This window comes from Pteropus alecto, unplaced genomic scaffold (assembly GCF_000325575.1).
Source record: "Pteropus alecto unplaced genomic scaffold, ASM32557v1 scaffold115, whole genome shotgun sequence".
In the NCBI taxonomy this organism is placed as follows: domain Eukaryota; kingdom Metazoa; phylum Chordata; class Mammalia; order Chiroptera; family Pteropodidae; genus Pteropus; species Pteropus alecto.
The window spans coordinates 831,476-843,471 of NW_006436814.1; the positions used below are offsets into that span (position 1 = coordinate 831,476).

General features: G+C 50.6%; 2 protein-coding genes across 6 annotated transcripts in view; one reads left to right on the forward strand and one right to left on the reverse strand.

Moving 5' to 3' along the window:
• SDCCAG8 (serologically defined colon cancer antigen 8) overlaps positions 1–1,722 on the forward strand; it is a 198,933-nt gene extending 197,211 nt beyond the window's left edge. For 2 of the 3 annotated variants that reach the window (XM_025048495.1, XM_015591279.2), the window contains one exon: positions 1,421–1,722. In XM_025048495.1, coding sequence (XP_024904263.1) covers positions 1,421–1,694 — 274 coding nt within the window. In that variant the 3' untranslated portion in view covers positions 1,695–1,722. The remainder of the gene's footprint in view (positions 1–1,420) is intronic. The other variant, XM_006914259.3, reaches the window with a different exon arrangement.
• Positions 1,723–3,316: 1,594 nt separating this feature from the next.
• The window catches only part of AKT3 (AKT serine/threonine kinase 3), a 261,729-nt gene continuing 253,049 nt past the window's right edge, over positions 3,317–11,996 (reverse strand). For all 3 annotated transcript variants that reach the window (XM_025048497.1, XM_025048498.1, XM_006914260.3), the window contains one exon: positions 3,317–6,876. In XM_025048497.1, coding sequence (XP_024904265.1) covers positions 6,791–6,876 — 86 coding nt within the window. In that variant the 3' untranslated portion in view covers positions 3,317–6,790. The remainder of the gene's footprint in view (positions 6,877–11,996) is intronic.

Consider the following 11,996-nt stretch of genomic DNA (forward strand, 5'->3'; position numbering starts at 1 on the left):
CGTTTCCGCCGCTCCTCGCAGTCGGTCTGCAGCGTCAGGGAGCGGCCCGGGTCCCCATCCCCGTCTCAGGAGCACCCGGGTCCCCATCCCCGTCTCAGGAGCACCCGGGTCCCCATCCCCGTCTCAGGAGCACCCGGGTCCCCATCCCCGTCTCAGGAGCACCCGGGTCCCCATCCCCGTCTCAGGAGCACCCGGGTCCCCATCCCCGTGGGCGCCCCCGGGGATGCCCGGGCCCCACAGCCCCCAGGGCCACGACGGAGGAGGGTCCGCCCACCTCTGGTCCACGTCCTGCACCCCTGCCCCGCACCCCCGTCTCTCGGGCTGCACCACACACGCGTTGTAACTGCCCCATGTCAAGCCACTGCGCTCAGACTGCTTTCCATGTATTTGTCTTGCATGAATTCTGTCTCGGTTTCATTCACTGTCCTGGCCTGGAAATCCTCAACAAGTAATGGTGGTTACGCTGGGACGACAAGGGCCCCCGCTCCAGGCCGGGCTCCGGCAGCCGGCTTCGAGGAGGCCCAGCCGGACAGGCCAGGCCGGGCCTGTGGCCCTACGTCACGCTCTCACTTAGCTCCCGAAGCAAGAACTGGGGTTTGCAAGATGCCATCTGCGCTCTGCCTCTGGTCCCTGTCATCTCAGGGGCGGGATTCCCACTTTGCCCAGCAAGGCCTGTGTCACTCACCGACTCGCAGAGCAGAGACCCGGCCCTAGAGAAACGTCCTGGGGGCCGTGACCATTTCCAGGGCTTTCGACACCACTTCGGGATGTGGTTTGAACGAGAGTGAACAGCCCGTCGTCAGCCAGTCCTTGCCTAACTGTGGCTCCCCCCGCAGCTTTCAAGAGCTCGTTCTGAAACATCGATCTGGGTTTAAAACCAAGAGGCCCCGCGCGCCAACCCCCCTTCCAGGGTGTGGGAGGCGGTTTCCACGCGAGAATGCTGTTATCCATGTCACATGTCACAGTGAGCTGTCTGCAGCGCTTTGCAGGTTTCAGGGCGTGTCCCCTTGCCAGGAGTTTGTGAGGGACGCTCGGCCTACATCCCGCCCGTGTCACTTCACCCGCTGTGACGTCTGAGCGAGTGGTGACCGCGCTGGCACGGATCGGGTTTCCTGGACGGGGACAGACCCTGTCATCGTACTGCGCTTATTTCAGAGACACACAAACGTCTGGAATACAGTCTGTCTTCAGACTTAAAGCATTCAGACAAAGTAGTTCACTTCATATATTCCTATTTGGCAAGGGTCGGATCTGTGGTAACGATGAGGAATAAACTGCTCACACGGTTGGTCACATACAATTCCTAACAAATTTTCTCTCCAAAAATTTAGAAGAGTTAACTAAACCAGTGAGAAGACAAATCACATTGAAGAACATGATCTATTTAAACTTACTTTTTATTATCATTTTTTTTTTCCAGTTACCCAGCATGCCACAATCCGATTGCTGACCTGGATGAAACAGAGTGGAATGATTTACAGAGATATTTACATTCATCTGATTTGTACGTGACGTGCCACAAGGTCCCGCGACCCTCCGGGGGCCGCCGCCTGACCGCGGCGTGCCGTGCGTCACCGCCCCCTGCTCTGAGCGGCCCCTGCATGGTGGCGCCTGGGCCTGGTGTGGACTTTCAGAAATGGCTCCACGTCATTCTGTTTTTAGATCTGCTCACTCGTATGCTGTTACACATATGAATTTCAATAAATGAACTTTATTTAAAGACTTGAATGGTAATGTTCACTTTTTACCTTGTAGTGATGAACAAAACACACCAAAAAGGCACATATTTTAACTAGGCCAAAGGGTATTAAGGACCAGACTATTTCCCCTGCCACTCACGTTTCTTTCCCTCCTCGTGATCTACGTTATTCTCTCTCAGCTTTGTCTTTAACCAACATCCCGTAAGCCTTCATTTATCAGCCTGCGGATCTGCGCACAATCGGAAGATGCCGGGAAGTGCTAGGAGTTATCCCTTCCACTCTGTCAACAAAAACGAAGCATCATCTCTGCTCAGTGGCGTCAGGCTGCTTCTTCAATGTGCAGTATTTGAGAAGAACCTAAAACCGTACTCAGTGAAATTACATTTCTTAGAGTTCTAGCGAATATCTGTACACAGATCATTTTAGTTTAAAATAGTATTTCAGCTATACACAGTTAAGCCCTCAAATGCTTTAAAGTAATTAAAAAAAAAAAAAAAGGGCATTTCAATGTTGTTATCTTTGAAGATGACAATGGGACACTGGAGACAGGGCTGCCTCTGGGGCAAGTCCCTGACCTCAGGCCGTTTGGTCTCCCCGGGGCAGCGGTCTGTCACCGTCATCGCCATCATGGCCTCTCAGAATCCACGTGTTTTAGGCTGTAGAGGCCGTGGGATGATACACGTGTAAAGACCATTAGAGTCTCGAGCATGAAAAGGTTCAAGCCTGAAAGAGTAGAACTTCTATTCAGAGTCAGAAGTTTTTGATTTCATCGAATGTGCTAGACATAAAGGCTGTCACGCTAATTGTCCCTAATTGTTTTAAGGATACAGTAAATAAATTATACAAGTCTAAAAATAGCACCTTTTAAAGAATTGCAGAGGTCACTTTTTCAGTCTCCTGGATCTGTCAGCCCCCGTGGTTCAGAGCGCACACGTGAGAATGCCCTTGAATGTGGCTGTGTGACACGCACATACGTCCTTGACTGACTGTGGTCCCAGAGCCATTCCTCTGTCTGGCTTAGTCACAGGATCCAAGCCGAGTTTCTACGACAGGAGGTCGATGAGGTAAAATGAGAAAAAGGCCCCATCCAAAACGACTCTAGGGGATCGGGTTGTGGTCCAACCATCCTGCCCATCTACTATCCACGGCTAAGCCTGTTCATCGGCCATGAAGTTCTAAAAGTATCTTCTCAGAAGGGAAGTGCGCAGAGCAACACATTATCAGGAAGGCATTACTGCTGAGCTGCCCTCCTTAAGAATTCGGGGTCCAAGCCATCTGGCTGAGGGTTATCAGGGTCTTAACGAAACTCCCAGGAGACCTACCCCATCTCTGGCTTCACAGTCCGTGTGTCCTAAGCCCGGGCTGCTGGGGGGCCGCGTCTCCCCCCGGAGGTAACCCTTCGTCAAGGTTTGTACAACTGCGACATTGCCATTTTATTGAAGTAATAAAATAATCCCAGGTGTGTTTCTGAGCTACAAGAAATGTACATATTTTCCTGTCACATTTTATACAGGTAGGTTAATACCAGGTGGAACTATTAAAAATCTTTTTTTCAGAAAAGAATATTTAATTTTCTGAGATTACAGAACTACATCCAACAACAATAAACAGAGAAGTAGCAGATTGACATAGTGCTTTATTTAAGCTGTCTGTACGAAGGAAGGTAATGTGCACCCCTATCATATACGTGTAAAAATACTAAGGATGTACAGTGTACAAAAACAGTTCCTTGTAGTTATTTCACATCCTTGTGGGTCATATACTTAAGGAAATAAACAGTTTTAGTATGACCGACAGTAATAGTAATACAGTTTCTTGGGTTCATAGTTGCGTCTGCTTAAAATCCTTAACCAGATGACTAGATCTTGTGCGGATCTAATTAACGAACTAGCAAGGTCGAGAAATGTCACAAACTATAAAGCTACAGGGAGGTAATTCAATTACCAATTTAGAGGTTTTCTTTTTATTTAAATAAATACTTTACATTTCATGCTTGCCTGTAATGCACTACCAGGAGCAAGATAAGGAAATTCTACTGAAGACAGTACAAACGGTAGCAGCAAAGTGTGTACGCTGAGGTGTAACAGACCCTGCAGTTAGTACGGAAGGCCCTCACTTTCGCACTCGAGGAGAAGCAAGTGGCCCCTGCGAGAACAGTCAGCTTTAAGAAGCCAGAAATCAGGTGTGGGAAATGGAAAACGATACTGGAGTAACGCTATGGAATTAGTGTAGAAAGCAAAGCTGTGAGCGACCGTGCCGAACCTCCGAGCAGAAGGTGCCAGTCTCCTCCACGATGACGGGAGGGCGAACTTCACGACCGTGAGTTCGAGATGGGGTCCGCGGTGTCTGAAGTGTGTTCTGATAGAGCGACTCCAGGTCTGCGCCTTTCCGTCTGCCAGCATCCAAAACTACAGCTATGGGCAGACACGGCGACGTTCTAGAAGCCTCCTACATACATCCCTGCTTCCCTGTCGTTCCTCCGTGCCAGCTGATGGGGATCTGGGAGTGAAAGGAAGGGTTTCTCAACATCGAAGCCAAGAAAACACGCTGCGTGACACTCGGGGAATCCTGGAGGGGTAAGTGACCGAGCCCTGAGCTCTGGTGGGGACCGAGAGCCAGCTGTGAGGCGCGGGCAGCCCGGGGCTCGGTCGACTCTGTCATTAATCTTTAGGACGTGTTCTTGGCCAAGGTCATGGAAATCACCTTAAGATTTGGAAAAACAAAAAAAGCTATCGGTGTGCTTAGTGTGTGGTGTCACACTTCCTCTCTGCAGGAACGAAGGCTGTGATCGGCAGCCGGCCTCGGCCTTCTCCTCTTCCTCTCTCCCGTTTCCTTTGTGTCAAATGAATGCAAGACAACTTACAGGACATACCTTCTAGTCTACTTCCTCGCGAATGTGGAACAGTCAACATAATTCCCAGTGAACAACAAAAGTTGAGCGATATGTGTAAGAAAGAATGAACTACCATTCACTGTAACTTCCTACTCGATGCTAAGGATGAACTTCACTCAGGTAGAAATATGAAAAATTAGGCTAAAATCTATGTCTGAATGTGTCTTAGCTGCCTTAGTAAAATGCCCTTTGACCCCGTCAGTCCCAGTGGTCCACCCACCGCCAGCAGTGGTCTGATATCTATAATCCATACTTCCAGCATCAAGAGGCTAAGACATCTGTATATGAACATGATTCATCCTGCCTAGAAAGTCACTTGCTCTTTCATACAATGCAATCATAATACTACATCACACTGCAGTCTTCCATTTGGGAGCTGTCAGATAGTTTAACTAAGATACATTTCCATGATCACTCCATGGAGCCGGACGGCCTCCCGCTTGCCGCGGGAGAGCCCCCAGCCCCTGGACTTCATAGGCTGCTTTGGAAAATGTCAGCTCCTAGCACCAAAGGGTTTAATCTGAAGATCGTCATTAATGAAGGAGAAAGATGAGGTTTGTATACATGTCCCCTGTCAGTGAGAAATGTTGGAATCTGGGGACATGAGTATATACAGAAAAAGAAAAGTCAGAGGTGTTCTTTTTTTGTTTTGTTTTGTTTTGTTTTCCCTGATGGCTTAATTCAGTGATTCATGTACCATGATCAGACTAAACATACCAGGTTCTTATCCTTTACTGCCTACTTTGTAGATACTCGAGATGTGTTCGTTTTGCCGAGTAAAGTTCATTTCTTATCGTCATTCGGGTCTCAATTTTCTTCGTTCCGTTATGTTGACAGGCCGTCATGACCTCTCACTTCCTAAACGAGCCAACGTCAACACCCGTGTTTCATTAACCCCTTGGCATGGGGAGTTGGGGATTTTCTCATTTTTAGCACCAAGGGGTTAGATGACAGCATCTCTTCTCCCAAAGCCAAATTCTAACCACTATGTACAATTTCAGAGTCTCATCGAAATTTTTTGACATAGGAGAAAAAGTGCACGATTCTCATTGGCGTGGACATTCCTTGCACGTGGGTCAGAATAAACTGCAGTGAGTCTATTTGTGTAGGTTGGAGCTGCATTTGCTAACATGACACACAATTCTCATCACTAAAAAATAAATACTACTGCAATATAAACAAAATCATAAAAGGACAAAGTTTTAACATCTGAGAAGAAACTAACTCACGTAGAACTGAAATGAAAGGTTCAAACAAGTAAGGCAAACACCTGTTCACCTTGGTGCACGAATTTTGGTGAAAAGCAGGATCATTATACCTGTCTACATTCTTCAGCCATCAGAGGCGATAAATATTAATGGAAAAAGGTTTCCAAGCACAGGGAAAAAAAATGCTCTCTGGTGCAAATCCCATCAAAGACCCTCTAAGTGACCTTGACTCTGCTGTGCATACGCTCGCCTCCTTCCTCGGTGGAACAGTTTCGTCTGCCCGTGACTGCCCGCGAAATCTGGACAGCCAACCGTAACACCAGCTTCCTCTGCGGTATCCCACAGGAATTTAAACACACACGGACTGAGACGTATCTATCTCAACAGGTGTTCAGTCCTCCGCTCAAACGCTTCCTAATGACTCAGCCAGATCCCAGCGGCGGACACCCGCTCCAGACGCCGTCTGGGTTCGCGTCACTCAGATTCTGCATATGCACACACCACCCTTCCACAATTGCTTGTTCTGAATTATAAACTAAATCTTCTTAGTCTAATTAGTTTTTGATTTATCTTCTAGAAAGTTAAAAAATGTACCTAGGATCAGTGTATCTCATTTGTCCTTCACTGTTAGGGAGAAACGAGAACTAAAAGTTCAGAAGATGACGATTTGCGCACGAATGAGTAGCGGGGGTCACGACCTCCAAAGGCTGGAAAATTACCTCCTAAAGCTGCTGTAACAGTGAGACAGTAGCAGCAACAGCATGGGACCCTAGACCGAGATACAGTTTCATGCAAAAACAGAAAGTCGAGTGCATCTGCGTGTGTGTGTGTCCCGTGTGGGCGGGAGGTGGCGAGGGGCGGAGACCCTGGGTGGGTCTGGGGTGGCTGACGGCGCTCCTGCTGTTTGTAAGAGCGAGGACTGCTGATGTCCAGGAACCCTTTTCGGTAATGAATCTAGGATGACAGTGAAGCAGCAGAATGACAGAGACCTATTCGCGTCCGCTGGCCGAGTAGGAAAACTGGGGGAAGTGCGGCCGCCGCTCGCTGTCCACGCAGTCCATGCCGTCCTCGTCGTCTGCGGGCGGGAAACAGCCGTGTTAACTCTGTTTGTTTGGACCACGTTACCTTTGGTCTATAGAGTTCTAACTTCGACATAAATCAGCTCCCAGAAACTTATCAATATATGGTAACCAAACTTATTTCAAAATTATCTCGTTTTCAAACACATGATCTATGAAGAAATAATACTATCGAACCATCACCTTCAAGACATCAACATTTTAAGGCTCAGGAAACTGTGAAAATATACCGTTGAAGAAAACAAGATCTTTTAAATTAGAAGGAACGAATTTCAGTAACCTTGAATCTCATGAAACTCTGCATGTCAAAATGACAGACATCAGCGGAGCTAAGGCACCTGAATCGAGCATCGACCGTCTTCAAATGCTTGTATTTTTGCTTCGTGGTGCTTTAGGTGGGATTGAAAAATAAAGCTGCACACGGCTCCATTTCCTCTGAGCCCTTGATTACACGTTTGAGATTTTACATTATTCACTCTGCGTCTAACATCTGCCTTACCTCCCCGTTCCCGGTAAGACTTTAAGCTGGAACGAAGAGGACAAAGGTGAGGACGGCAGCATCAGCACCGGCCCAGCAGGGGCCGAGCAGGGAGACGAGCTCTGAAGGCTCAGCCACAGGCTGTTCACCGACGCCGCTCCTGCCCCTCGTCCCGCCGCCCTGCCTGTGTCCGACAGATTACAAGTGATGGCCCGACCTCCTCCCACCACTGTCCTCAGGACGGTCCCGCACTGGCAGGACGCTGCTCTCCGTGAGTGGTCACACATTCTGTCACTCGGTCCACAACACTCCCTGTGCCTGCGCTCCCAGGCAAAGTGCCTGCCGCCCGCCCTCCGGGTCCACCGTCAATCGGGAGGCGCCCCATTACCGCCCGCTCTTCTCGAGGTGCCCCTGATCGCGCGCTGTCACTCTGAAAAGGGCGGAGTCTGAAACACCGGACCCTCTCTCCTTCAAGCAGAATAGCTCCATGTCCTCACACACGTATAGGACCGCCATTGCCAGGTCTTCCCATTTCCCAGCCCTCCAGCGACCACTGATTTCACATCATGGGAGAAGGAACGGGGGCCTGATCCCGCGGTCTCGTGGGGCGCTGAGCCTGTCACACAGCAGAGGACGATGCTCTGCATCCCTCTGGGTGATGACAAACCTTTCCGCTCCTCTCTCACTGTTCTTCTAGGTGTTCAATTCTTAATACGCAAGATTCTAGAAATGAGATCCAGTCGCTAACCAAAACGTGTGGCCTCGAATGTACTAGAAAATATTGTATTAGGGGGACTCAGTCCACCAGGAGGCATTTGTGGCTCCTGCCCCCCGCACACCCCTGGCCTGTGGGGGCCTCTCCCGTCCCTTAACAACGTGTTTCCGATGGTGCTGTGATTTAGGGACACCTCCACCTCCCGATTATAAAATGGGGGTCAGGCACCAAGCAAACCACAGGCGCCTTTTAGACGAAACACCGTCCACAGGATTTCCAGGTCCACCTCCGACGGCGGGAGCTGCGGAAGGCTTATCTTTTGTGGAGTCACGGAGCATAAAACCTCCAGAGAAAAGGTAGCTGAAATCTTAATGCCCAGATCCTGACATGGGCTGATCGCATTTCAGTGAAACGGTTTCCCCTATGGATGGCTTTTTTCCTGAGCTGTCTCTGCCCCGCCACTTGCGGGGTGCAGGGAGCACGGGCAGGGAGCACAGATGGGGAGCATGGGCGGGGAGCCGGGCGCCCATTCGGGCTACCAGCCGGCCTCGCGCCAGGTCGGCCAGGCGTGGCCGGGAGCTGTGGCGTGGGCTTTCTGAGGACTTCGCGCACGTCGGCTGGGAATTAAGAGTCTTCATCTGTCACTTCAGTAACAAATTAATCACGTTTCTGGGTATAAAGGAACCTACATCTCACAGACGACCATGCGCGGCCCACACCTCGCCATCCCTCCAGCCTGGCGCCTGCTCTCCTGCTCCCTCCAGTTGGTCACAGTGGGGGGCTGAGCTGGGGGCAGGAATGAGGGGTTCCCCTGGGCCCTCGTGCTGCACAGGCAGGGGGGGCTGTGGAGGGAGGGGAGCTGGATGGAAGTGACAGTGACTCAGCAGCTAACTGCCCGCCAGAGCCAGAGCCAGAGCCTGTCACGCCCAGTCCAGGCAACAAATGTAAATACATTCCCGCCCTGAAGGGAGGCTCATGGGGAACAGCAATGATAACCAACGTGAGCTATGCCAGAAAAACCAAATGCACATCTGGGGTGGGGGGAACCTCCACGTTCTAGGTTTGACCCCGCCGGGTCCTAGTAGCATCGGCTGACTAATTTTCTTAGAACATTGAACAAATGGAATCACATGGCAGTGAAAGCTACTGCATCCTCTTTTTCTGTAAGAAGAAGGCAGAGGACCATTCATGGGATAATGAAAGACGACACATTCCGAAATCTGTCCAATTAATTAACACCAGTGAGGACAATCTGGCACGTTACTGCAGCTGTTTGTAGAAGAGGAACATTCTGCCTTTCTAACTGCTGATTTGTTCTAAAAAATAGCTCCATTTTGTTTCAAAAAAGCAAGGTGGCCAGTGGAAAGACAACCGCTAGCCAACAGGACCACTGTGGGCTTTTGTGAACAAAACCTCTGCGCTTCAGCAGCTGAGGGCTGTGGTGGCTTCTCACCGGCACCGCTGTTCAAAGCTGCAAGAAGACACGGTAAATGTGCTCACAGCTCGAGGTCTCTGACCTGCCTCTCGAGGGAATCTAGGAAACACAGGCCCGGGACCGTCAAACGACACACATCGCACTCACGCCCTGGAAGAACCGGGGTGTGGCCACTCCCTACAGCCAGAGCCCAGGCCCAGGCCTGGTGCCGGGGGGCCGAGCGGAGCTGAGCCACACGGGACGAGGGGCTGGGTCGCCTGGCCCCGGCCTGCTCTGCTGAGCAATTCTGTCTGATCTTCCTGTCTAGATCCTGAATCGGGACAAATGATGGCAAGACCGCAGCGTCCTCCTGACCACAGACTGCTGCCCCCTGTCAGACGCAGGTGACGCCGCTGGGCTGTTCTGGGGCCGTCCCCAGCCTAGTACCAGGCAGGGCCACACCCGCTTCTGACGGCCACAGAGACCAGCCGTGCCCTGCCTACGGCTGCGGACGGATGCCAGGGCTCACCTTGGAAGTTACTGCCACGTACGGGCTTGAATCCATCCCTGTCTCAATTCTCTCCTCTAAAGACTCAGAGTCACTGAGCTTATCCAGGACTACCCACGTCTGAGACGACATAAATTCTTTCGAGAACAGAGCTGCTGCTAGTGATAAAGTGAGGCATGCCAAGAAAAACATTCTGTCGTAACATTCGGTTTTATTACATTATTGATCAAGAAGCTGAGTCACGGGGTTCAGATGATATTCCAGAAACTATGCTGGGTGACTTAAAACACCTTCTTATAATTAGGTCTCATTTTGGAAGTTCTAGAAATTGAGCAATAAAATACTTATTAATAACATTCTCATCGTGACAACTGCCATGTCAGTCTGGAGTTAGGGATAAGGCAGGTAAGCTGAATCTTGAGGAGACTCTGGTTCTTGAAGCTAGGGGCTGTGAAATTCAATTCATTACCTTCTTCTGATGGCTAAGAAGGTATATTTTAGAAAGCTTTTAATTTAACTTACGTTCAAATAGATTTGAAAACTGTTTTGCTGTGGTCTCTTTAATCCCACGGTTCCTTGCATCTTACCTGCCAGTCCCTGCCCCGCGCCCCACCACACCCTCTCTCTTTTCGGTATTTGCTGTATCGGGCCTCCTATCACTCTGCATATAGCTGATCACAGAACAAAGGACACCACAGACTGGTTCATCTGGTGCTTAAATAAAATTTAAAATGGGTTATTCACACCTGCAGAACTTGAGGTGTGTTTCTTCAAGACCTTGCTTCACCTGCCACGTGCCAGGGCCACTGAGGGGCAGAGCCGGAGAAGCAGGTGAGCTCAGGGCTCTTCAGCCCCCCTCCCTCTTCTGTGATTGGACTTGACTTCAAGCTTCTGAAGGAAAATGTGCACCCAGGGCTTTGCATTTACGGAGCCCACCTACCTCTATGACTTCCAAAAGAACATACATACTTGTCCTCAAAAGAGTCCGCCAATGCCAAAACCTCCATTTCACAAAGGGAACTGTCAGAGCGGCATACTGCTCGTTAGAATGGAAGGGATGCAGAAAGCTCTCTGACGAAGTGACATTTGAGCTGAGCTCCAAACAACAAGCAGGTCATGCAAATGTCTGGGAAGAGAGCAAGCAAATGCCCAAGCTCCGCGGCACAGGGAGGCCTGGTATGTTCCAGGTGTGGCGGGGACACAGGGACAGCGAGGGAGATGGAACAGGATGCAGTCAGAGGGTGGGCGGGACCCAGCCAGCCAGAGTGTGTGAGCGCTTTGGATCTGTCGTGCAGGGGGAACCTGTGGAGGACTTTAAGCAGGAGAATGGGATGTCTGATCACAAGTGAGGCTGCATTTCAGCGACAGGGCCAGCAAGTGCTTTCTGCCGAAAGGTCCTCTCAGGCCAATGCAGCAGCCACTGGCGAGGCCAGCATGTCAGAGAATTCTATTGCCGGAGTCCGCACTGGGGCCGGGGAGATGATGCCAAGGCCCGTGCCCATGGCTCCCACTTAGCTCCCTGCCCACAGCTACCCGGGCTTCCTAACGCCGTCCCTGACTCTCAGGAGGTTCTGAGGGTCTAGCAATGGCAGGCGAGAGGCTGGAAGCCCACGGCCCACTCCTGACCCTTCACAGCTCAACCTGCGCATCGGCCAAGGGGCCGAGTCCTGCTCCTAGTTCGGCTGACACTACTGTGGGCGTCGGGAAGCTCGATTTTTCTCGGAGCTTCAATTTCTTCCCTTATAAAACAGAAGTTAAGAGGTTCTTAACCTCCTGCAAGTCTAAAGAAAGATAAGCGCACACATAACTATTTTTCATTCCGGGGTGCTCACGGTCCCTTGCCGCCAGGCTATTAGCCGCAGGTTAAAAACTCCCGGCCTAAATGACAAGTGAGCCCTCGTCATGTACTGGCCACGCCGGAACGGCACCTCACGCCAACCCTCCCTCCCGCTCATGCTCGGGGTGCATCAGCACCATCAGCTCATCTGTCTTTAAAAGGGA